General features: G+C 52.4%; 11 protein-coding genes across 11 annotated transcripts; 6 read left to right on the forward strand and 5 right to left on the reverse strand.

Moving 5' to 3' along the window:
- Positions 1-311: 311 nt before the first annotated feature.
- On the reverse strand, positions 312-1,615 carry GT037_003602 (rh-like protein ammonium transporter; the record flags this gene model as incomplete). Its single annotated transcript, XM_038928649.1, has 3 exons — positions 312-423; positions 471-1,303; positions 1,355-1,615. 3 exons carry the CDS (start codon positions 1,613-1,615, stop codon positions 312-314), a joined length of 1,206 nt encoding a protein of 401 aa, XP_038788356.1.
- Positions 1,616-2,435: 820 nt separating this feature from the next.
- On the forward strand, positions 2,436-3,101 carry GT037_003603 (uncharacterized protein; the record flags this gene model as incomplete). The annotated part of the gene is made up of 1 exon (XM_038928650.1): positions 2,436-3,101. The coding sequence occupies one exon, from the start codon at positions 2,436-2,438 to the stop codon at positions 3,099-3,101; it is 666 nt and encodes a 221-aa protein (XP_038788357.1).
- Positions 3,102-3,514: 413 nt separating this feature from the next.
- GT037_003604 (uncharacterized protein) lies at positions 3,515-4,445 on the reverse strand (the record flags this gene model as incomplete). The annotated part of the gene is made up of 2 exons (XM_038928651.1): positions 3,515-4,281; positions 4,358-4,445. 2 exons carry the CDS (start codon positions 4,443-4,445, stop codon positions 3,515-3,517), a joined length of 855 nt encoding a protein of 284 aa, XP_038788358.1.
- A 240-nt stretch (positions 4,446-4,685) lies between these two features.
- Positions 4,686-6,206, forward strand: GT037_003605 (methionine aminopeptidase 2-like protein; the record flags this gene model as incomplete). The annotated part of the gene is made up of 4 exons (XM_038928652.1): positions 4,686-4,725; positions 4,779-5,791; positions 5,844-6,092; positions 6,150-6,206. The coding sequence occupies 4 exons, from the start codon at positions 4,686-4,688 to the stop codon at positions 6,204-6,206; spliced, it is 1,359 nt and encodes a 452-aa protein (XP_038788359.1).
- A 521-nt stretch (positions 6,207-6,727) lies between these two features.
- On the reverse strand, positions 6,728-7,996 carry GT037_003606 (outer mitochondrial membrane protein porin; the record flags this gene model as incomplete). Its single annotated transcript, XM_038928653.1, has 5 exons — positions 6,728-6,877; positions 6,928-7,629; positions 7,681-7,769; positions 7,819-7,852; positions 7,913-7,996. The coding sequence occupies 5 exons, from the start codon at positions 7,994-7,996 to the stop codon at positions 6,728-6,730; spliced, it is 1,059 nt and encodes a 352-aa protein (XP_038788360.1).
- Positions 7,997-9,112: 1,116 nt separating this feature from the next.
- On the forward strand, positions 9,113-10,443 carry GT037_003607 (chorismate synthase; the record flags this gene model as incomplete). The annotated part of the gene is made up of 3 exons (XM_038928654.1): positions 9,113-9,147; positions 9,198-9,559; positions 9,608-10,443. The coding sequence occupies 3 exons, from the start codon at positions 9,113-9,115 to the stop codon at positions 10,441-10,443; spliced, it is 1,233 nt and encodes a 410-aa protein (XP_038788361.1).
- Positions 10,444-12,024: 1,581 nt separating this feature from the next.
- On the forward strand, positions 12,025-14,933 carry GT037_003608 (c6 transcription factor; the record flags this gene model as incomplete). Its single annotated transcript, XM_038928655.1, has 4 exons — positions 12,025-12,156; positions 12,349-13,355; positions 13,405-13,749; positions 13,802-14,933. The coding sequence occupies 4 exons, from the start codon at positions 12,025-12,027 to the stop codon at positions 14,931-14,933; spliced, it is 2,616 nt and encodes an 871-aa protein (XP_038788362.1).
- A 614-nt stretch (positions 14,934-15,547) lies between these two features.
- Positions 15,548-18,127, reverse strand: GT037_003609 (transcription factor 25; the record flags this gene model as incomplete). Its single annotated transcript, XM_038928656.1, has 2 exons — positions 15,548-17,577; positions 17,629-18,127. The coding sequence occupies 2 exons, from the start codon at positions 18,125-18,127 to the stop codon at positions 15,548-15,550; spliced, it is 2,529 nt and encodes an 842-aa protein (XP_038788363.1).
- Positions 18,128-18,718: 591 nt separating this feature from the next.
- GT037_003610 (nulp1-pending protein) lies at positions 18,719-20,829 on the reverse strand (the record flags this gene model as incomplete). Its single annotated transcript, XM_038928657.1, has 2 exons — positions 18,719-19,899; positions 19,950-20,829. The coding sequence occupies 2 exons, from the start codon at positions 20,827-20,829 to the stop codon at positions 18,719-18,721; spliced, it is 2,061 nt and encodes a 686-aa protein (XP_038788364.1).
- A 221-nt stretch (positions 20,830-21,050) lies between these two features.
- Positions 21,051-22,888, forward strand: GT037_003611 (protein phophatase 2c family protein; the record flags this gene model as incomplete). The annotated part of the gene is made up of 2 exons (XM_038928658.1): positions 21,051-21,703; positions 21,757-22,888. The coding sequence occupies 2 exons, from the start codon at positions 21,051-21,053 to the stop codon at positions 22,886-22,888; spliced, it is 1,785 nt and encodes a 594-aa protein (XP_038788365.1).
- Positions 22,889-23,438: 550 nt separating this feature from the next.
- GT037_003612 (uncharacterized protein) lies at positions 23,439-24,053 on the forward strand (the record flags this gene model as incomplete). The annotated part of the gene is made up of 2 exons (XM_038928659.1): positions 23,439-23,518; positions 23,570-24,053. 2 exons carry the CDS (start codon positions 23,439-23,441, stop codon positions 24,051-24,053), a joined length of 564 nt encoding a protein of 187 aa, XP_038788366.1.
- Positions 24,054-24,479: the final 426 nt, after the last annotated feature.

Genomic DNA, 24,479 nt, shown 5'->3' on the forward strand with positions numbered 1-24,479 from the left:
CGTAGCGAGGGCTAAGCATCTCGCATTGGTGCTTGGCCTGATATTTGGGGGCCGAGAGAGTGCAGACAGGGAAGGAGGGGCGTTTTGACCTTCCAGGATTGCGGAGAGTCACCGATGTAATCCTGAGGATGAATTGCTACGTCAATAGATCTGTGATGTCTATCTTGTTCTTTAATATCGTGTACCAGTCACGACGCTGCAATGCCGAGGTTTTGGTGAAGCTTGAGAGTATTATTTTTTCATTCGACCTCATCGTATCCATTCTCTGTACGCTGAACAATAAACCGACCACCATGTAAACTCACCCTCCATCAGTCGAGATGCAGCTCGCCTTCGCGGTCGACGTAGGGGTAGTACTTCTGCGTCTCGGTCCATAGCGTCTCTTCGTCCATTTGACTTGCATCCAAGCCTGCAATGATGTCCCTGGTAATCTGTTAGTCTCACTCTTCCAATCGTCGAACTCAACTTACTTGTCTTCAGCTAAAGCCTCGAAGCCTGGTACACAGTCAATGAGCGCATAAATGACGTAGCTTCCAATGAACGACCACGAGAATCCAACGAGGGCTTCCACAACCTGAATACCAAGCTGCCGTACATTGCCATCGAAGAACACTCCGCCAACGATTTCGGTGAACCCATCGTAACCAGCAACTTCTTTTTGCGCAAAACAGCCGGTGGAAATTGTTGCTAGAATGCCACCAAGACAGTGTGTTGCGAAGGTGTCGCCATGGTCAACCCATCTCCAGCGTCGAGCAAAGTCACTGAACTTGATACGAAGCGCTTGACGACAAAACAACGCACCAAGTATACCAAAGAGGAAGGCTGTTGGCAGGTCGATAAAACCTGCAGAAGGTGTAATCATGATGAGTCCAGAGATGGCACCCATAAAGCATGAGTCTAGACTCCAGCGTCCCACTTCCACGTAGGTGTAAACCATCCACGTGAGCGCCCCACTTGCAGCACAGAGGTTCGTAACACACAAGGCCATTACGGACTTGAAGTTGAATGCCAGAGTCGTCCCAGCATCAAAAGCCAGCCACGAACCCCAAATACTGATCAGAGCGAGAAGTTGGCAAAGCGAGTTGACGGGACGGTGGACGACCAAATGGGATGGCGTTCGGGTCGACGACTTGCGTGAGCGGAACAACGGGTATGAAAGATATACGGACAAGGCCGTCGCTGTCGCTCCAGAATTAATATGCACTGGCGTACCGCCCGCAAAATCCACCACGCCTAGATCCATGAGAAAACCACCACCCCATACCATGTGAGCTAAGGGGTTGTAAACGAAGGTAGACCAGAGCTATTGTTGGTCAGTTGACCTCGTTGGCGCAATCGAGTTGTGTGAGCTCACAAATATAAATGGTATCAATGGAAGTATTCTCCCTCTCTCACATGCACCGCCGACAGCGATAGCAGCCACCGTAGCTTGGAAGACCAGTTGGAAGAAGCTGAACAACACTGCGGGAATTGTTCCAACGGGTTCTGCTAGGACATTCTTGTGAAATGCGTATTTGAAGTCTCCGAAGATCGCTCCTCCCTCACCGTATGTCAAGGTATATCCAATGAGAAACCATTGGATTGAGCAGACGATTACTGATAGGATAGCTGGCATGATGGCTGCCAGAGAGTTGGAACGTGTTGTATAACCAGAGTAGGCTATACCTACAGCTGGTATGATACCCCAGCCTTGACAAAATCAGCCAACGTGGTGAGTTTCTGTGGAAAATGTACGTACAAAATACCGAACAGACGAGCACAAAGAGCGTATCAGTTCGATCGCAAGCCTCCCAGGCCTGCAGCACCTCTGTAGGTAATCCCATAGTCAACAACTGTTACACGAAGCCGACCCCTAGGATTGAGCAGACGGCTCTTTGAAAATCCGTGTGAAGATACAATTGAGAATAACGAGCCCGTAAGGTGAAAGACGTCGACATGGGTTTAAGCAGCCCGCAGGAACAAGCAAGCCACCTCGGCTGAACGCAACCCGCTCCCGGTGTCCGCATTCGATCCCAAAGCGCCCAGCATTGAGGCGCTTGATAGGCACCAAGAAAGGATGTCATTGGCTTGACTACAAGTTGATGTCGATCGCGGCGCGACAATAAAGATAAGGAAGCGTCTCGACGGTCAAAGACAGGAAAGCTGGTCGAGCAGTGCATTACTCGACATTCAGCCTAGCATCAACGCGTGGTACTCGTGACTCTGTGGTTTGCTTCTGCAACGCGCCATATCCAGATATGGGGGTTCCAACAAGTCGATGGAGAACAAAAGAAAGTCGATGAAGCGTTGTGAAAGTCTCGGTCGTTGCACACGGCGGATCCATCTCCACATTTGGTCGCACTAACATCATTTTGAGCCTGCGCGAACTTTCCAAGGTTGGAAGGCACAACTCCAACTACGAACTGTGAACGCTGTCCCTGACTAACCTACTCGAAATGTCCGATAGCGAAGAGAACAATGTCTTTGGCGTTGGACAGGATTTTGTTCCTCCAGCGCCCATCAAACCTGCTGGCGATTCCGAAATAGATTTCGACGGTCTGCTGGAACCCCCACTCAAACTTCATGAGGATCTGAAGAACGGTTGCGGCGGGCAGCTATGGCCAGCTGGCATGGTCCTGAGCAAATACATGCTCCGGAAGCATAAAGGTGATCTCGCGGGCAAAGAGATAGTTGAACTCGGCGCCGGAGGAGGGCTGGTCGGGTTGGCGGTTGCGATAGGTTGCAAGGTCGATACTACGCTGCATATCACAGATCAAGAACCAATGTTTGAACTCATGAGGCGTAACATTGCGTTGAATTCTCTGCAGTCTCTTGTCAGCGCATCGATATACGATTGGGGCGAACCGACGCCGTCACACCTGCCCAGACACCCGGATATCATCCTAGCAGCAGACTGCGTATATTTCGAGCCTGCATTTCCATTACTGCAACAGACGCTAAAGGATCTGATCGGCGAGACTACTGTGTGCTATTTCTGCTTCAAGAGGAGGAGACGAGCGGATCTGACATTCATGAAGACGGCGCGGAAGATGTTCGACGTGCAGGAGGTGGTCGATGATCCTGACAAGGGGGTATATTCAAGGGAGAAACTGTTCTTGTAAGCGTAAATGAACCGACCACTAGCGGTGGCTAATACATGCAGATATCGCATCACTAAGAGGATTACGTGACGGGAAGGGTCCAAAGAGTAGTACGCCAACGTCTAAGTGGGTGATTTGATGCGAAAACTCCTGGTGTGTGCGCTGCCATTGGCCATGGGGTTTAGGTATTCCAAAGTTTGGAAAACTCGATTCGCAGCTCAGCCTTCATTGCATCTTTCTTCCCGATTTATGGGGCCTCCTGTTCAAAATGCTCGCTCGTAAGAAGAACATCATCATCATCATCATCATCATCACCGTTCATCTGTCAGCCACACTAGGCTATGCTTAGGAGTAGTAGGCTTTGATGAAATTGTTGAGTTATTATCCGACATGGTACTCAACCCTTTGATTCTATCTTCAATCGCCCACGCAACTTATGCGCTCTCCTTGTTCTTACGACGACTACTAGCCTCGTGCCGATTCTCGAAGAACTTGGCCGTAATCCCAATGAGCGCAATGACAGTCGAAACTGCTAGGAAATTGACAACCATGTTGCCCTTTTCCCATTCCTCTTCCACCTTGATGCCATGCCTGCGCAGCTTCCTTCGCCTAGCCCATATATGATCATTTACGTTGTCCTGCGTTTCTTTGTGCCTTATGTCGTCAAAATGGGGAACTTGATTGCCTTGCTTCTGCTGTCCTGGACCAAAGCCGCCCCATTCGCCGTAGGACTCTTGACCGGCATCCTTGCCTGTTTCCCCTCGTTCGTGTGCGTTAGAATATGCGTATTCGGCTCGCTTCGCACCATGGCGTCCATAGCCGCCAGATTTGTAGAACGAAGGCGGTGGGCCTCGGAAGGTACTGCGTTTCTTATTCAGCCCACTAGCCGGTCTTGAGCCATAGGCAGCGGAGCTGTAGCTCCCCTGCGGGTAGTCATTCCCGCTCTGTCCCCATCGCGACTGCCGTTGTGAATGCTCGAGTTGAGCGTCGTATTGTGCACGTTTCTCTGGGACGGAGAGAACGTGGTAGGCTTCGCTTATAGCGACGAAACGTGTGGAGGCTTCGGGATCATTGCGGTTGTGGTCCGGGTGGTTTTTCTTGGAGAGGGTATAGAATTGGCGCTTGATCTCAGAGGCAGAAGCCGTCGAGGTCAGATGCAACGTCTCATAGTGGTTTACCAGCGCATCGGCGGGTCGTGGTGCTGTGGCATGCAAGCGTGCGACCTGAATGCGCCGCGGAGGAGCAGGTATCGTGCGACGGAGACATGCGCGACATACGTATTGCGATGACAGGCTCGGTAGACGCGGGGCCGAGGATGAAGCGATTGATCGCAGCAGAGTAGATGGGCGGGGTGGCATTGCCCATTACCAGTATGCGGGGGTGGTAGGTGCCCATGCAGAAAGTACGGGTTTGAGTGAAGGGTGGGCGCGCATGGAGGACGTCATCGCCAAGTTGCCGAGGCTAAGACAAGCATGGCCTAGCTGTGGCTAATCGACCGAATGCGTGGGCGACAGCCCACCGGCGTCTGTTAGCGGGGCGATTCGAGAGGCTCGTAAATTTCAAGATTGCCCACGAGACAAGCACTGAACGATCTCCACGGTCAACATGGCGGCCAAGGTAGCGGACGAAGTCGCCAACTTGAAGTGTACGGCTTTCTGCGGCCTCTTCGCGCGCGTTGTAGCCGCTAACAGCATACAGTGGACGACACCAGCAGTAAGCCAACCAACGGCGCAGCACAGGACGGCGACAAGCCCACGGGCGACGCGGACCATGAAGACTCGGACGACGACAATGAGGCCGAGGATGGTGCCCCCGAAGGCGGCGAGGGTGCTGCGAAAAAGAAGAAGAAGAGAAAGCCCCGAAAGAAGAAGAAGGCTGGGGCAGCAGGCGGCGCAGGAGGACCCAAGGTGCAGACATCACCGCCACGAGTCCGCATCGACGAGCTCTTCCCCAACAACTCGTATCCCGAGGGCGAAATCCAGGAATACGTCAACGAGAACGCGTACCGCACCACGTCCGAAGAGAAGCGCCACCTCGACCGCATGAACAACGACTTCCTCACCGAATACCGTAAAGGCTCAGAGATTCACCGTCAAGTCCGGCAATGGGCTCAGGACTGGATCAAGCCTGGCATGTCGCTTACCGAGATTGCCGAGGGCATCGAAGACTCGGTTCGCGCCTTGACAGGACATCAGGGTCTGGAGGACGGTGATGCGCAAATAGCAGGTATGGGCTTCCCAACGGGTCTGAGCATAAACCATTGTGCCGCCCATTACACGCCCAACGCGGGCAACAAGATGGTCATCAACTACGAGGACGTGATGAAGGTCGATTTTGGTGTACACATCAACGGTCGCATTGTCGACAGCGCCTTCACTCTGACCTTTGACCCTGTATACGACAACTTGATCAACGCCTGCAAGGCCGCTACCAATGCTGGTATCAAGGAGGCCGGTATCGACGTTCGTATGAGCGATATCGGCGCTGCCATCCAAGAAGTCATGGAGAGTTACGAAGTGGAGATCAAGGGACAGATGCTGCCCGTCAAGTGCATAAGGAACCTCAACGGACATTCGATTGGCCACTACACCATTCATGGCGGCAAGACCGTGCCCATCGTCAAAGGCGGCGACCAAACAAAGATGGAAGAAGGCGAGACATTTGCTATCGAAACGTTCGGTAGCACAGGAAAGGGTTATGTTCGAGATGACGTAAGTCACTTACCCAACCTCCTGCACTCTACTCAACTAACAATCACCTCAGATGGAGACATCACATTACGCCAAGAGGGCGGACGCACCGAAAGTCGCTCTTCGTGTTTCTTCGGCGAAGACACTACTTAACTCAATTACAAAGAATTTCGGTACTCTGCCTTTCTGCAGGCGGTACCTCGATCGATTGGGCCATGACAAGTACCTCTTGGGCTTGAACAACTTGGTCAGTGCGGGTATCGTTGAGGCTTACCCCCCACTGTGCGACATCAAGGGTAGTTACACGGCACAGAGCGAACATGTAAGTAATCAAGGTGGTTGACTAGTCTTTGCAAGGACATCTGCTGACGCACGATAGACATTCGTACTCCGACCCAACTGCAAGGAGATTCTCAGTCGCGGTGACGACTACTAAGCTTCACTTTTATGCTGCATATGGCTTCTTGTCATATTTGTAGTGAATTGTAACAAGTAGAGATGAGGCTTCAGGGTTTCCATTCATGAGGTAATGGCTTCACGTTCGGAGTCAGGCATAGCATACATTAGAAATAACAAACAGTAAACAAACATCATAGCTCATTGATCAAGGGTCATTTGCTCGGCTTTGCAATTTGCGTGTTGTTGAAGACTGTCGTGTCAGAACCAGTACATGTATAAAACAAGCAGTCGTGCCGACGCATCATGCCCTTAAAACCCCGACGAAGACTCCAGTGAATGGCATTAGACATGGTTAGGAGCTGGTCATCGTCACCACGAGAACGTGCATTCGAGTCTGAAAGTCCAAGTATTGCATTGAGGCAAGTCGTCGTACGTGTCAGAAAACTATACTACGCTCGCTCTTGAGCACTAGATTGATATGATATCGCTTCGCGAGAACCAAAGGAATCTAAGGCCATTTCCCCCTTCTCCTGTCCACAAACGTCATCTTTGAGGTGCTTAACCCTCGAAGGTGAAGCTGGTGCCGAGCTTGTGGCCGGCCTCGTTCAGCTTCTGGGTATCGAAAGAGCCACCAATACCGAAGGTCAAACCGCTGTTGACCTTGGTGTTGTAGGCGAGGGAAGCAATTCCAAGGTTGTTGATCTTGGCCTATATGGGATTAGCATGAACGCCCTCGTGCATACCAGGGACCATCATACCTTAGCGAAAGACGCAGGGTCAAGCTTGTACTTGGCAGCGAGCTCGAGGCCAACGTTGTTGCCAGACTTTGAGTCCCAGACAGCGCGAGCACCGGCCTCAACAGCGGGGTTGACGCGCTGGTAGTAAGAGGCGGTGAAGACGCTCAGGGAGTTGGTGGCAGTGACGGCAGCGTTGTAGAGAGGGGTGGTGTATCCGACAGCGGCGGAGTACTTGGTGATGGCAGCCTTCTGCACATCGTAACCGACCTCACCACCGACGACCATGCCCTCGTGGCTAACGACAGCATCGGCAGTGGTGCCAATTGCGCCGGCGGCCGAGTAGTCGACGAAAGCACGGCCGTGGAAAGCGGGCTGCTTGAAGTGAAGGTTGACCTTCTGGCCCTTGTTGCCGGCAGCGGGGCTGAAGTTGGAGAGAACCTCGGTCTTCAAGCCGCTGGCGAAGGTGTCGTTGAGCTCGACCTTGGTCGCCAGCATGTTGGCAGTGTTCCATGACTGGGTGATGCTGATGCCTGCGTCGTCGGTTGTCAGCAGGTTGATTCCGTAGCCGCTTACAGAAGCACCCTTTTTGCCTGGGGGCTGCTTCATGTAGAATATATAAGACTGAAAGTTGGAAGACGTATGAATGGGGATTACGAGGCTTGTAGAGCGGGGGAGAAATGAATGGTTTGTCGTACCGTTGGAAAGCGACTTCTTGCCCTCAAGCTGGTTGGTTCGTTAGCAATGGCATTTTTCCGCGTACTGTCGCATACTTACAGAAGAGGTGACGGGCCCATCGTGAGCAGAGGTTCCCTTGGCGGTGAAGTTGACACCGTTGGGGGCCTTGAGCTTGACCTCAAGGGCAGCTGCAGGCGCGTCAGTGCTTGAGCTTGAGAGTCAATTGGTTTCGCGGACCTGCGGCAGTGTGGTAAAAGTCCTTGTTGATAAGCTGGCGGCTCCGTTAGCAATGGCGCCATGCGGAAGCTCGTCGCGGGGAGCCAAAACATACGTCGTTCGAGGCCTTGGCGATGTCGCTGAACGCCGGCGGCGGGAACTTGGGGATGATCTTCTCGACCTTGACGTATTCAGTCATAATGGCGGTTTGGTGGGGGATGCGATGGAGGATAGAGGGGTGTTTTGGGGGTGGTGTTGCTGGCTGGAAGCAAAACTTCTTGAGAAGTCACGGCAAGGGTCTGCGCTAGTAATCCCGGATGATCTTCGTGCTGCCAGTTGGTCGGCAACGTGCGCGGATGGGAGCTCATCTATTCACCCATCTGACTCCATACTGACCGTTGTTTCATACGCTTTGTTGTCTGGTCTTGGTATGCATCCTCCAGAACCTCTTTCATTCTACTTGACACTGGCTTGATCCGATTGACAACTGCCATCTGTCCTTCTCAACCACGGAAATGCTCTCAGGCGCAGTCGCCCTCGCGCGTGCCATCGTCTTCCAGTTGTTCGACCCACTCGCCCACGTATATGTCGTCGCCAGTCCTTCCTTGACCGGAAGCTTTGTACAGCACAAGAACAGCACATGTCATGAGGGGTGGGGTTATCTGCTTGGGCGACAACGTTGACCCTGCAAGCACATCCCCATGCCACTATAAACCAATCACCATTTCAAGGGCGAAGACTGCCAACCTATTTGCCAATTCCTGCGGTTTCCACGTCGAATCTAGCAGTTGAACAGGATCGAAGCAGTTTAGATATATGCCTAGTCCGCGTCTGGAGCGAAGCAGCCCAGGAGCTCTTGATCCCTTCTCCTCATGCTCGTTCTTGTTCCCAGCGCATAGTGCAAGCCAGTGCCTCTGTTGGCTTTTCCTGGTTATATCTTAGAATCTTAGAGACCCTTTCCTGGGCTGCAGTTCCAATTGTTCAATTCGCATGAAGTGCGTTGAAGCACCGATGGAAGGGAGACATGGGTTGCCTATGTAATCGAGACCAGCCTTACCATCGGTGGCCGATCTCGGGTTCCCAGACGGCTCTACTCCGCGCCCCGCTAAATAAATAAAACTCCTAGAGTGACTCTGACGTTGATTGTTCTAGCGCACGCGTCTGGACTTGCAACAATACAAGAATTAATCTCCTACTATTTTATTTTTTTCAAACGTAGAGGCACCTCTGCATACACCGATACACTTTTCCTTGGCTAGACTCGCTGTTCAGAAGAGAGCCGGATCTCCACAAGCTCGCCAACACCACAGCCACAATGTCTACCTTTGGTACGCACTTCAGGGTCACCACGTATGCACACATCCACCATATGATCTACTATCGTATACTAAACTCCGTAGCTATGGTGAATCCCACTGTCTTTCCGTCGGCGCCATAATCGATGGTTGCCCGCCTGGCATGGCCCTCACCGAGGACGACATCCAACCCCAGATGACGCGCCGTCGACCCGGCCAGTCCGCTATCACAACCCCCCGCAATGAGAAGGACCGCGTAGAGATTCAGTCCGGTACAGAGTTCGGCATCACATTAGGCACCCCAATTGGCGTCCGGGTCATGAACGAGAACCAGCGCAAGCAAGATTACGGCAACCAGACCATGGACAAGTACCCGCGACCCAGCCATGCCGACTGGACATACTTGGAAAAATATGGTGTGAAGGCTAGCTCAGGTGGTGGACGCAGCAGTGCACGAGAGACGATTGGTGCGTGACTTTACGCGCAATCACCACGCGAGTGCTGACAATACCCAGGACGAGTAGCAGCTGGCGCCATAGCAGAGAAGTACCTGCGCGAAGCCTACGGTATCGAGATCATCGCCTTCACCAACTCCATCGGAAACGAGTTCCTCTTCCCCCCCACACCCGAACACCCCACCGCATCCACGAACCCAGAGTACCTCAAGCTCATCGACTCAATTACACGCAACAAGGTAGACGAGTTTTTGCCTGTGCGATGCCCGAGCGAAGAAGTCACAAAGCGTATGGAGGATTTGATCGCCAAGTACCGCGATGCGCAGGACAGCATAGGTGGCACAGTGACTTGCGTCATAAGAGGCTGCCCAACAGGCTTGGGAGAACCATGCTTTGACAAGCTGGAAGCCAAGTTGGGACATGCCATGCTGTCGATACCGGCAACCAAGGGGTTTGAGATCGGCTCTGGCTTCGGAGGTGCACAAGTGCCTGGTTCAATTCACAACGATGCCTTTGTCAAGGCTCCTGCTGTTCCGGCTGGCGAGAACCCTGATGCAAGCAAATATCGTTCGAAACCAAAGCTCACTACCAAGACGAATAATTCAGGCGGGATTCAAGGCGGTATCACGAATGGCGCGCCCATCTACTTCAACGTAGCGTTCAAGCCCGCAGCAACTATTGGGCAGGCACAGTCGACAGTCACCTACGACCAGGAAGAAGGTGTTTTAGAAGCCAAGGGCAGACACGATCCTTGTGTAGTGCCTCGTGCAGTGCCCATCGTTGAGATGATGGCTGCATTGGTCATTATGGATGCTGTACTGGCTCAGCAAGCGAGACAGGGCGCAAGAAGTCTGCTGCCGCCACTGAAGGGTGTTCTGCCTGTCAATGGTGCATGAATAGACTGAACGGCACTGGTCGGGTGTAATGGGAGTTAGGGTGTCAGAGGCTGCGAGTTTTCCAACATTATTACCCCCAAGACGGAAAAAGTTATTAGACTTGATGTACAGATAGACACGTCACTGTTCAACAACTCAAGACCTATGGATAATCTTGGGAAATTGCTCCAACATATTCTTTTTCTTTCAATTCGAACTATCGGAACTCGAGCCAGAGACTCCCATTCGGATCGAAAGGTAATTCACCTCGAACAGATCTGGCCACACCATTCGGCCGAACTAACAAATGTGACGAAGAGACGCCAGTTTCACATGCGAACAGGCTACGCGGAAAGGTTGGTGGTCGCATCTGGACCTTTGGTGCTTGGCAAGTGGTCGGTATGTTGAAGAGTGGTATAGTAGAGTAGTCGAGACAATTCCGGTATAATGGTAAAGGCACCGCCACCTGGTAATACCTTGATCCGGAAATGAGCCGAAGTTCGCCGGAGACTAATGGCACTCTAGCGTCAACGCGAAAGTCGGAAGTAGGATTCAGAACACCAACTCTCCTTGCCCCAACCACGCGCTACAACGTCGCAATAAAAATTAAATAAGAAAAGGTAGACAGGTACAACACAAGGCTGCGAATACCTGTAAAATCTAAGATTTTAAAAATCAGTACGTTGTTGTGATTTTATAAGGGCTACCCACCATTAGCTTATTTCCGACTTTCGCGTTGACACAAGAGGCGGCAATGCATTGGCAGCGGATGCTATCGGGCCTTCCTCTCCACCAAAAGCAAGAACCCTGGAGATCGTTCGCTAGCGCATGACATATGACATACTCCGCCATGACAACCCCTCTCCTTCCAGTTTATCTTCTTGCCCACAAGCAGCGCTTCTCAGGTGCCACTCCCTCTTGTCTCGTCCACATCGAGATTGCGCACCAGGACATATTCCTCCTTGAGCCTATATAACGCGGCCGTGGCAGATCGACCCAGTGCTCGGTGCGCCATGCCGAAGCTAGTTGGTGATGCTCCTGGTGCTCCAGAAAAATCTGTCCTGTCGCAATCTGATGCTGCGGTACCCGAAACAAGCTCCATTGGTTGAAGCGTCCCAAAGCGCACCCTGACGTTCGTCGCATCTATCTCCGCAAAAGCCTTTCGCCTCCAGGCACGTCAGCTGATTCATGCCATTTCGGAACTTCGATTCGAAAATCCCATGTGTGGTACACCTGTGACCGCTTTTTTAACCCTTTGCCGCCCATCGTCTGAAACCTGATCTAGATCCTGCAACAGACCGACCAATCGAGCCGCTTGGTCGTGGTCGAGCCTTGTCTTTTGGGGTGCCGCTTCTAGTCTTGCCACCCTGCCGAAAATCATCCATGTGCTTTTGTATCTTGCCGAGCACAAACTACGGCAGGCACGTTGGACGTCGCGACGGCCGCCAACGTCACAACTACTTCAATCGAACCCGCTGTTCTGCTGCGACCGCGGTGGCTAACCCGTATTACTTTCCCACCCGGCCCAGCGGAATGGCATAATTAACACGTCCGTCCTAGGAGGCTGCGCGGATTGTCCCTTCACTCCCCTTGTGATCAACAATGGCCCGCGGCGCTACTGCCACCTCTTTCAACAGGGACGACCAAGACAGCTCGCAGGCCCAGGAAACCAAAGCCAGTAAGCGGCGTTGTGTACAGTCGGCCTGCGTGCCCTGCCGGAAACGCAAGTCTAAAGTGAGTATCATTCCTCTCGCTGCATGGCCCAATACTACATGAAGCTCGTACGTGCGGCCTGATGCTGGACATTCGCCTCCGCGGACGACTCATTTCCTGCTGAATGCAATCTGCAATTCTTGCTTGGGCCACTCTTCGGGGAACTTTTCCGGCCCCTCGCGAATCGCCCTCTTGCTGACACCTCATTCACAGTGTGACGGCAGTACTCCCGTATGCGCAACTTGCACTGCCGTATACAAGACTGAGTGCTACTACGATGCTGATAGCGAAAGTCGTCGTACCAAGGCAGCCCCCGCAATTACCAACAACACTGGCACCAAACGCGATGCCTCCCTTGTCGCCGCCCCCAGCTCCGAGAATGCGTCCAACGCCGAGTCCATCATCAATTCCCTGAGACGCCTGCCAGAAGAACACGTCCAGGAATTTCTCCATCATATTCGAAGAGACCCCAACCTCGACCTCGCTTCTTTAGCCGATCAATGGCGCAAAAACGTGTTGCTGACACAGAGTGAGCCCGTCGACGTCCAGAGTCTCGAGTCGGACTTGAGTGTGCTGCTTGGGAAGCCAGCTGTGACGTCCACCGGCCAAAGCAGACACTTCGGTCATTCTGCTAGCTTGGGCCTGGTCCCGGAGGATGAGAACTTCTCTGGTGGTCGGTTGCGTACCAATAGTGTGATGCCAGAACGTCAAGGTTCTACGTGGACCAACGTGACGGACGACTTGGCTTTCGTTGAGAAGCTACTTGATCTTTACTTCACCTGGAGTCACCCTTTCTATATCCTCTTCAGCCGAGAGTGCTTTTACAAAGACTTCAGGGCAGGGCGCGACAAGTACTGCTGCTCCTTACTGGTCAACGCAATTTGCGCATACGCATGTCACCTCACAGACGATCCGGCGGGCCGCACCGATCCCGACAACTTCCGCACAGCTGGCGATCACTTCTTCGCTGAGGCCAGGCGACTGTTATTCGACGATGAAACTCCGAGCCTTACGACGGTTCAGGCCCTCTGTATCATGTCCATGCGCGAGCCGAGTACTGGGAGGGAAAGCAACGGCTTTTCCTACATAGGAAGATGTCTTCGCATGTGTGTTGAGCTTGGTCTACATTTGAACTACGGAGCCAATGCTACCCTTGGCTTAACGCCGAGTGAAGTCGAAGTGAGAAAAGTCACCTTCTGGGGCTGCTTTACTGTGGATACGTAGGTTTTATTCTACCTACTTTGCATTGGCTAGGCTAACCTGACACAGAGTCTGGACAATCGTTACTGGTCGCATATCTCAACTTCCTCGAGCCGCTATAACTCTTGATAAGCCCATCCTGGAAGAGACTTCCAACCTCCCTGAGGCTTTTCCCGCACCTTTACAAGTCGCAGCGGGTGGTGTCGTAACCACCCGCATGTTTCTCCAGGAGTTCGCCTCACTCTCGGAGCTCGTCAATGACAACAACCACATGTTCTTTGCGCCAAAGGAGCGGCTTACAAGCAGTAAACTACTCGACTGTTACCACAAATACCAGGCGTGGTACCGAAGACTACCACCTTCTTTAGGTATAGAGGGCACGAAGGAACCCGAGCCCCACATCTTGGTACTACAGTACGTCCAAATAATCCATCGATGCTGAGGCAAGAACTGACACTAGATGTAGCATGTTGTACTGGACAATTATCGTCCATCTCTTTCGCCCGCTGCTCAAAGTTGACCTCATTCACTCTGACATACGCCCTCGCGACATCTGCATCAACGCAGCTAACAAAGTATCTGAACTCGTCAGGATCTACCGACAGTTCTATGACTTCCGTCAGGCTCACCTGCTCATACCGCACATACTCCTCACCGTCTGCGTCGTGCATCTGCTCTATTCGAAAGATAACAGTATCTCTCGACAAAACCTTATTGAGGGCATGCAAGGTTTGGATGATCTTCACGAATGCCATTACTTTGGGGCGAGGAGCTTCCGGATCATATACACCCTGGCGAAAACGTGGAAATTACCTTTCCCAGAGGAGCTTAACAATTCTGTCTTGATACCAACAAGTGACCCTAACAAGTCCAAAGGCCAAATCAGTCCTCCGGCTGACCCTCTCTTGGTACCGCCCAATACAACGACGATCACCGGTAACCGGATAGGGCCTGGTCGCCTCCACCCACCTATCGCTCAAAGAAGGGAGAGCTTGTCAATGTTTGCCCCTCAACCCCGGTTACAGCTGGCTACACACCCTGCCAATCCGAGACCAAGTAGTGTGGTGTCCAGCCAACACCATCTGTCCCCTGTTGTCGGACATACACCTTTACAGAATAATTACAACACAGGGATCCCCATGTCGACATACCAGTACTCACAGCCCATATCCTCCGCAGCTAGCATGTCTACCACAATGACATCGCCCGCCACAGAACCTGCAGAATCCATGTTTTGGAACCCAATTCCTGGTGTGCCAGGTCCAATCGTTCCGCGCCACAATTACCAACAAATAAGTCCTATGGGTCTGGAAAGTGTACTCCACAACCCTGATATGAGTGATCGTCTTGGTCGCGATGGTTTCAAAATCAGCGAGGATTGGCAATCGAGTCATGTTGATGGCTTTGCTACCGGTGTATATGGCAATCCACACAGCCAGGGAGGCCCTGGGTATGCACATCGAGGAAGCTATGCACAACAAACAAATAATGTCAGTTACTCACAAGACACGCACGAAGGGCACCATCATCACACACAAGAAGAATATGATCCAACATGGTGGCAGAATACGAATGGAAATCAGGGACCGATGAGCTGACAACTGCACGGTATGAAGCATGGAGATTGGAGTGTGGCTTTCTTCGGACAGCAGCTGGTTCAGTGAGCTCTGCAAAGGGGTGACTCCCGCGTAGAAATGTTCACAGTATAGGGAGTGTATCCAGGTATCGTTCAGTGGAGGTATGTCGCACGGCCGCTGGACTATATGCATGTTACTTTTACATGGAGGGTTTAATTCTGGTGGCTACGAGCTGTTATAGGCATGGTCATACTCAACGTACAAACAACCACTACCAGACAACTCACAATCTGGCTTCCACGGGGCTATTTTCGACTTTCAAACCCTCACAGGGCATCTGTGTGCGCACTTCAGTATTATTATAGTCTCATCGTGATGCTTCCCCCGACAAATCGAAAAGCCGGACTGATTACGCAGCTGTAACAGGAGAAGCGGGAGTGGCAAGGTGTGTATCAGATTTATTGTGATTACATATGTAGAAATGCAGGAAAGATAGGTATAGGTGATGAGATGTCGAGGGTATAAACATGTGTAAAAAAGAGAAACAATAAGGAGTCCAGTTGAGTAATACAGTGTGAAGCACGCCAGCGACATGTAATCAACACAACACGCCGCCTAAAATAACCATAGAGCACTCAAACACCTTTCTGCTTTCCAGCTTGAACAAGAACACTAGCAGTCCCAGCACGCTCCTCATACAACCGCCTTAGATCTTCAACCGATTGCTTTTTCAGATTCATTTTCTTAGGCTTCAGTGTTCTGCCTCTTGCAGCCTCATCTTCAGCTTCCGCACCACCCTTGTTTTGGTCTTTGGCAAAATTCTCGAAGCTGGGCATGCGCTGCATAAGGCTTGGGCTCGGAGTGCGTAGACGAGGCGGCGCGGCCGGAACGGGAAGGGTGCTTGCCTTTGTGGGCACGCTTATAATAGGAACTTGAGGGGTTACCGGGTAAACAGGTCGAGCGAGTGAGTTGATGCTAGGACTGCGGTTCATTTTTGTTGCAGAGAAGGGGATGCTTGGGCGGCGAAAAGCAGATTCTGTCGCTGGTGCCGAGACTGCGCTTTGCGGAGAGGTCATTTGAGGCGATGCTACACCTTCGCTTGATGCGTATGTTGATGACGGACCTCGCTTTACAGCAGAGTTGCTGTAGTAATTACCTGTAAGCCCAGGAAGCGCCATGCCGCCCATGGGTTGTCTATGAGCTTCATCCTGCGCGACGACGGCCTTGGAGACATTGTCAATCTGCGTCGAAGTCAGGGTTTTCCTTTTAGGAATGTTGAGTCTAGGCGCAACAGTAGCAGTAGTAGAAACGTGGGGAAATGAAGCATCTTCTTGTGCGCCAATAGATGCTGACATGGGAAGGACTGGAACTGGATTACTCGTACCAGACTTCTTCTCATCCGACTGTCCATTCCATCGTGGTGGTACCTTGGGGGGCTGACCGATGCGATTGTCGTCATTTCGAGGTGGAGCAAAGCCATCAGTGGTCGCAGCGTAGGTCACAGGTGATTCGGCGACGTTTTCAGGGGCATCCGATATGACAGTAGAGTAGCGAGGAGGCACTGAAAGGGGCGGTGCAGGTTTTCGCTGAACAGAATCGGCAGAGGATTTTGCTGACGGTGCGCGAGACCGTGGTGGTAACGGAGGCGGCAATTCCTCACTCTGTGTCTGTTGTGGCTCGTGATAGGTAGGTAACTTTTCGTTGTCAAGTAGCGTTATACCACTCATCTGATCTTCCAGTGAGCCTTTGCTATCGGCAGAATCTCGCTTCGCATCTGCAGGATCTTCCCAGTCGTTCTCGTCTCCAGGTAGCTTGAGCTCCTGGTAAAAAGCTTCCTCAGTCTGCCCACATGCTTCTCTTAGCCCTTCAGTCCACATGTCAATTGCTTGCGTAAAGATTCTCCTAATTATGGAAGACATCTTAGCGTCTTCTAGCTGATCGGGACCACATAGCAATCCTGGTGCGAAACAAACAGCCAAGTTTTCGGCCGTCATTTTGTTTTCCTCTTCACGTGCGGCTATGGCACTCAAGAGAGGCAGGAGATGCCTACATAGGATCTCGCGGGATATGCCAGGTAACAAAGACCACTCTGAGGTTGGCGAGAATAGATCTGTGAGCTTTTCGAGTTCAAGGATTTCTTGGCTATCCCCATAGAGTCGCTTAAGATCTCGATACGAGTCTGTTGGGAAGATGGGCTGGCGCAGAGATGCGTACCATGCTTTGATCATAGCTGCTGCCATAAAGACCGAGTATGCGTCGGTTGGGACCACCTCAGCTAATATCTCATCTTGGTGTTCTGCATGTGGATATGGCGGCAGGGGAAGTGTTGCGTTGTTGTCCTTCCAGATGATGTATTTCTGGCCCCTATCATATGCCTCCTTCAACGCGTCGCGCAGCCTCGAATGTGGGGGTACACGGAAGAGACCCTCGGAAGTGATGTTCTGCTCCATGAGCACGAAGCTTGTTGTTTCTCGCAAGACGCGGGGAAAGCGTGTCTTGCCATTAGTGGCTGTAGGGAAGGGAGTGCGGGCACCGAATGCTCGCTTCCCACTGCCATTGAAGGCAGAAATGTGCTCTGACACTCGGCGGTCGGCAAGATAGGTCGAAGGAGGAATCAAGAGGTTTTGGATCTGGATTTCGTGGGCAAGCTGAGTCAAGTTGGATACTGGAAGGAGTCAGCATTGGTGCGCGCTGGGGGGGACATGTAGATACGTACGATGGTAGATCTTTCTCCTGAACTTGGGGCTGACAATGGTAGAGAAGATCTCGGTCAGTATCCTCACCCAAGCTTTCTCGTGCACAATGTATAGTCTTTGTAGCCTCTTTCGCATGGCCCTGGACAGAACATGGTACGCCTGTAGAAACCAGCCCCAGCCAGGCCGGTGCTTCTTGCTGGTCACGGAGCCATCACCATCTCCTGCAAAGAAGACGACCTCGTACTCGAACCCCTTGAGTAACTCGTCTTCTTCCGGTAGACGCGCAAGAACATAAGGCAACAGGGAGTCGTAGTCTGCTTCGTGCGAGTCTGGGAGAGCGGCGGCGTTGAGGATGAAGACAGGCCTTCCCTCGTGCGAAGGAAGCGGCGAGCGGTAGAGGACGGAAGCCGCGATTTTGGCCAGGTCGGGGGAGTAGTTGGAACTATGCTGTGGTGGGGGTACTGCTGAGAGCGAGGAGCTGCGCAGCCGACTGGCGATGTGAGCACGCACGCCGCTCATGGCGCCGAACTATGGTGGTGGGGAGCTTCAGTCAGGGTTGCGGTTGACGGGGGACGAGAATCGAGGGCGAATCGAGTATATGAGCACGTGTGCAGAGAATACCTAGGTGTTTGGAAGAGGGCCTGAGGCGATGCGGCGGTGCGGCTTATGCGGAGATGCACCGCTCCAACTATAAACAATCCTTTGGTACGTCACATTCACGAGCGGCAACAGGGTCTCAACTTTCTTAGCGCAGTCAAGCACGGACGTGGCTGGCTCTGATTTGGCTCTACTACTCTAGAGTCCCATGTGTTTCAGATGCCGCGTCGCCTCTACGAAGAAGCTGCTCAGCAATCCAAGGCCCAAACATTGCTGGCGTGGGGCCAGATTTGGGATTCGCCCTGCAGAAGACGCGCGGGGGGCTGCACATGTAATATCACGCATTACGGTCAAGACAAGATACCCATGACTGAATAGTACTGGGCATCATTTTTCGCCTGGGCGGCAAACTCTACTTCCAAGTATCGATAATCATTCCATGGCATGACACGCGTTTGCTATGAGGCGCTCCCGCTGATCAAGTCGCACATTGCGCAGCATGGCCCTCCAGCGCTACTCATCCGTCTCCGAGCCGGTGCCATCGCCTGCACCCTCAGCAGCCTGTCCATCGAATACTAACTGCACGCCTTCTTCTTGCAACCTCCTTCGTAACATCTGGAAGCGGTGTGTTCTCTCGCCAAACTCTTCCATACTGCTGTTCGCTTCCTCTAGCACCCGTGCTAACCCTTCCTGCTCCAGACCTGGCTGCACCAACCTGTCTATTCCTATGCTTTGGAAGTATATTTGGAATTGTTCGAGTTCGGCTAATAGCTCTTCTCGCACCGCAGGATCGCGGGGGCGCCCTGAGAGTGCTCCAGCTACAGAAGCATCGTAGGATTCTATGCTGTCGTCAGGAGGCAGTGGATCAGATACTGATGTGAACTTGGCCTTGACTTTGGGATCGAGAAGAGCCATGAGCGGTTGGTTATCCGAAAGAATTACATGCCTGCCAAGGTCCGTCTCTGCCATTTGCGCAAGCCAGTATGGGTCCTCCCCAGCTCCCAGCTCTTCTTCGAAAGAGTAGCAGATTTCCACAAGCAAAGTCGTTCCTTCGGTGTTGTTCCACAAGTCCTTCGCCTTGGGTACATAAAGCTGGCATAATAGTTCTTGGTACTCGCCGTTTGGTTCTTTTCCCCATACAGGTTTTGGTATTGGGGAAATGTCCAATTCTTTGCACAGGCGCGCCGCTAGCCATGGGTACTCTTTTACTGCGTTACGCAACGTTGAGCGTGCTTTTTGTGGCTGCTTGACACGATCGTGAGCAAGCGCAACACTGAAGGCGAGGTTTGGCGGAACCTTCCACTCTCGCTGTAGATAGTCTGATTCTACCAGGTCGATCAGGGCCCCCGGTTCTCGCCCTCTTAGGGCTAATTGGTCTATAAGTAACCGGAGACAATAAGGATCGTGTTCAGGGTCCATGGCAAGTAGCATCTTAGCCCACTCGAACGACGTGCGCCATGTCGCGCGAACACCCAGTGTGGCTATGTAGCGCCATACAGCAAGCCAAAATTCGCGGTTTTCCGGACGGCGAAAGTCCATGCGGGCTTTGCCGGACGCCAGGTTTGCAGAGAAGGTGGAATGTACAGAGCGTCCAAAAGTAAAAAGGGCGCGCTCTAACATGTCGGACGCAGCAGCAGCCTCTCTTTGTTGCTTTGCGATTTCGGATACCTGGAGCAGAGTGGAAATGTGGAAGGCTAAGGACGGATTTAGTGTTTTGACTTGTATAAAACACAAGGGGACTTACGATTGTGATGCAGGAGTTGGATCATACGCTCAGAGTCCATGCTTGCAACGCAAATCTGGAACTGTCGCTGGACATCCTGATACGTTTTGTTGTGAACAAATCTGTACTCGACTGTGCCATCTGGTCGCTTCTCAACAATCTCCATGCCGAGACCACCAGAGGTAGCCCGTGGCCACTCCTCTTTGCCTTGGATAAAAATGTTTCGTCGAAGTCCCAGAGATGCAAGGTTACGATTGCCAGGGGCGTTACGCCCTGCGATTGCAGCGGCGATGCCACCTTGCTGACCACGTTGTCGAGGCCGCGCCTCATCTTCAGCACTTTGCACCGCTGCTCGACCAAAGAGCCTCTTCATCTCATTGGCGGCATGAAGATGCTGTGTGTCCACACTGAGCACGGAAAAGAGCTGTTTTTTCTCTTCACCAACAGTGTCCTGCTGATCGGACCCAGTCTCCGTCCGACCGTTCATGGCCATATTAAGAGCAAGCAATGCCTCATCGATCTCATCGAGATCTGACTTCTTGGCTGAAGCAGCAGTCTTGTCGGCATCTGTAGCCTTGGCTTTGGCTTTTGCCTTCTTTTTTTTCCTCTTGCTCTTCTTTGAGGGCTTTGATGCAGGCATAGACTCGGCCTCGGCGTGTCCATCGGAATCTCCAACCTTGGGTTTGACGTCCTGGTCTGCGTCTTCTTGTTCCTCCTCATCTTCTTCTTCATCTTCTTCACCACCATCGCCTAGCATTGCGAACAAGCTGGGTTTCGCCGTTGTCTTGGGCGCCACGTCAGGCTCCGACTCGTCCTCGTCTTGGTCATCTTGAGCAAGTTTTTCCTGTATCTGCTTCTCTTCAAGTTCTCGCTGCGCCCGGCGCAACGCTCGCGAAGACATTCTGTTGCCTCGAAAATTATGTGGTTGCGGTAACGTGATGACGTCGTAGTGGTGGTTTGGAATGTTAGCCGCAGGCGCAATCGGCTTTGTACGAACAGGGGATAATCGGCCCCGCTTAGGCGCTTGGATGTAGCGTTCTCCCGAACTGCACCATGATTTCACTGCTGTAGTCCATCGTGCTGGCCTACCTCACTTCAACGATCCTTCACTCCACCTGCCAGATGCGGGCTGCCTTTCAAGTGCTTCGCTCTGCGCGCCGCCCGTGCCTGCGCAAGCTTGCCCGCAGTCGTGTCGGCGTCTTCGCGCCGAGCAATGGCCTAGGCTTCCGGGCTCATCATCACCATCACTACCGCCAGCGCACCTCCCCCAACGTCCTTACCTCGTCCATGCAGTTACGCGCCCTCACTGGTGCGTTAGTGGCTGCCGCCTTCGCCTCGGGTGCCTTCTATGCTTACAGCGACAAATCCTCGACAGGACATTCGCATTCGCCCGCCGATCAAGCGAGGAACCTGACCAACGCCGCGAGTAGCGAGCCTACACGAAAGGCTCTGGTCGTCGGCCCCGGTGAACTTTATACGGGAACAATCACCGGCACTGGTCCAATCTCAAAAGAGACGGATGACTACGGTAGAAAGGTGCTGGAGATGCTGGACCCCGACCAAGCTACTGCCAAGTTGAGGAAAAACGAGGAGTCATGGCTTGTAGGGAGGGGACAGGGAGTTGTGCGATACGACGTGGTGCAGATCCCCAGCAACTCTCCGATCGAAGATGACCATGCCGAGAAGATTATCGAGGTACCATCAAATCTGGCAGCTACCGACAATGGCGCTCCCGCCAGCGACTGGATGTTCTGGGGTGTTTTCGACGGACACAGGTAGGCTTGCCCTATATCAAGGTTACGCGTCATTTCAATGCTAATGTCCACAGTGGCTGGGTTACTTCGGCCAAACTCCGTCAAACGCTCATTTCCTATGTCGCACGCGAGCTCAACACGACCTACAAGTCCGCCGTTGAGGACCCTGCACTCCATTTTCCGAGCTCCGATGCTATCGACAAAGCCATCAAGACGGGTTTCATCAAGCTAGATAACGAGATCGTACACGAATCTGTCAAAAAGGTTCGGAAGGCTCAGTCAAAGATCGCTGCTGCCGAGCTGCTTGCCCCCGCCTTGTCCGGTTCTTGTGCACTTTTATCCTTCTACGATAGCCAGTCAAAACTGCTGCGAGTTGCCTGCACGGGTGACTCGCGCGCTATCCTAGGTCGACGAGGCCCAAATGGCAAGTGGACAGTGACACCTCTGTCTGAAGACCAAACTGGCGGCACCACAAGCGAGGCAGAGCGATTACGCCGAGAACACCCAGGTGAGCCCAATGTGGTACGTAACGGTCGTATCCTAGGTGGCCTGGAGCCATCCCGTGCTTTTGGCGACGCCTCCTACAAATGGTCGCTCGAGACGAATGCAGAGCTCAAGAAGTCCTACTTTTCACGGTCACCGTCAACGCTACTCAAAACTCCCCCATATGTCACTGCTGAGCCTGTTATTACCACAACCAAAGTAGAGCCTGAAAAAGGCGACTTTGTGGTCATGGCTACTGACGGTTTGTGGGAAATGCTTACCAACGAAGAGGTCGTTGGCCTAGTTGGGCAATGGCTCGATGCTCAGGGCAACCCGAGCAGTCAAGGTTCACAGGCTCAGTCCTGGCTCAAAAGTTGGTGGTCAACACAAAAGCAACTGCCTGTCGAGCAAAAGCCAGGTGAGAAAGGGGAGGGGCAGCGTGCACCAATCCGCCAGCAGCAGTGGGGTACCAAGACCAGCCTGAACGAGCGTTTCGTAGTCGAAGACAAGAATGCAGCAACTCATCTTGTTCGAAACGCACTTGGCGGAAAGGACCAAGATCAGCTGAGTGCACTGCTCACTCTTCCAAGTCCCTTTTCTCGACGATACAGAGATGATTTGACAGTTGAAGTCATCTTCTTTGGAGAGGGTACAGGCACTGGCAACGTTACCCGGAATCAGGAAGCGAGCGCCGCAGAAGCTGAGGCCAAGGCAAAGCTATAAAGCGACATCTCGTTTCTAAATCTGAAGATATATGTAGTGATATCCTTGAGCGAGCCGACATGCGGCTCACGGCGTTTGTGGGCTCTTTCGAGTATGGCGTTTGGTAAGAGCATGACGCGCCCAGCGAATCTCTTTTTCAGTTACACCGTAGCATAGCATCGCTTTCGAATCCTGAACTGTAGTGAACCAGGTTCTCGACCTGTCTAATTCACCTCTCTGGGTGCACATGATTATTTCTCTGTTGCGTTTGGCTCTTTCTACACGCGCAGATGATGCCATCTCTGTGTGCATTCGAATCTTCGTGCGTATGATTATATACCCGCGTGAATCTGATTCCATTACGACGTGCTCGTGTGTCCATTACTCCTTTCTGGTTAGATTCCGCTGCCTCCGCATGATGTCATGGTTGCGACTAGAAGCATCATGAACCGCCCACAATACTGCAAAACTTGGTTAAAGCTCTGATAATTTAGTACTCCGCAGCCATTTTGCACTTGTCTTACTTTGCTGGTCCGAATTTCCAACTTCTTCATTTATTTGAATAAACATAATGGCCGAATCACTAGCAGCATTCCGTGACCGCAGGTCGAAGGATCTCCGCCAGCTTGCAGAGGAACATCTGCAACACGAGTAAGCAGCTTCATACTGCCGCCTAGGACAGCAATGTCTAACCGAGAACAGCCTCAACCAACAAGATCGTGATATACTTCAAAAAGCGGGCGGCAAGGTTTCGACGCACACTGGTTTCGCATCAGCAGTCGGGCTAGGTCTAGGACTCTATACGGCATTTCGACTACGAGCTATGCGCCTTGCATACTTCAGAGCTTTCCGAGCCATGGAGAAGCCGGTAGAAGTGCGCTTCGCAGACGGTCGTACTGAGCCTATCCCAGACATCACAGCGAAAATATCTGGGCCTTCACGCTGGGGCGATGCTGCGACCTACTTCCTCTTTTCCGTTGGCGGCCTCTTCCTTGGTGGTGAACTGGGTCTGTTGACGGGTACAGCCAGCGCAGCGAGAACGGTTACCAAGGACCCGGCGAGTAGGGAGAGGATTGAGAAGGCGTTTAAGAATTACCGAATTGATGTGCTACAGAGAGAGATTGAGCAGCTGAAGGGCAAGAGTAAATTCGAGGAGTTCTTTAGTAGTGGGCCGTCTAGTGCGTAGGTCTTCAAGCCTACGGCCTGAGCTGTAGTATCTGGGAAGTTGCATTTTACGTACGTGTATATATAGTTTTATTCAGGCGGCATACTTGCCCATCTTTATGTCTCACAAGCCCTTAGCAGCACACAACTGACATGAGTGCAGCAACCACTAACTTAATCTTTCCCACTATCCAAGTGAACCAAACCATTCAGAATCATGGATGTATACCCTGCATGCATGTGCATCAATATGGATACTGCTACGTTGTTGACGTGCATGCCATTCTTGTAGCCATCGCAGCCTCGTCGTTCCAGACTCGTGCACATGACGTGTCGCGCTAAAATGGTGGCGCGGCTGTTGCAGATCGTTGGATGAGAGACAAGACCCGCGTGGCTCGCAACCTTAAAACAGAGCTTTACGTCATAGCATATTGCCTAACTGGGGAGT

The sequence above is a fragment of the Alternaria burnsii genome (assembly GCF_013036055.1).
Source record: "Alternaria burnsii strain CBS107.38 chromosome Unknown 730, whole genome shotgun sequence".
Taxonomy (NCBI): domain Eukaryota; kingdom Fungi; phylum Ascomycota; class Dothideomycetes; order Pleosporales; family Pleosporaceae; genus Alternaria; species Alternaria burnsii.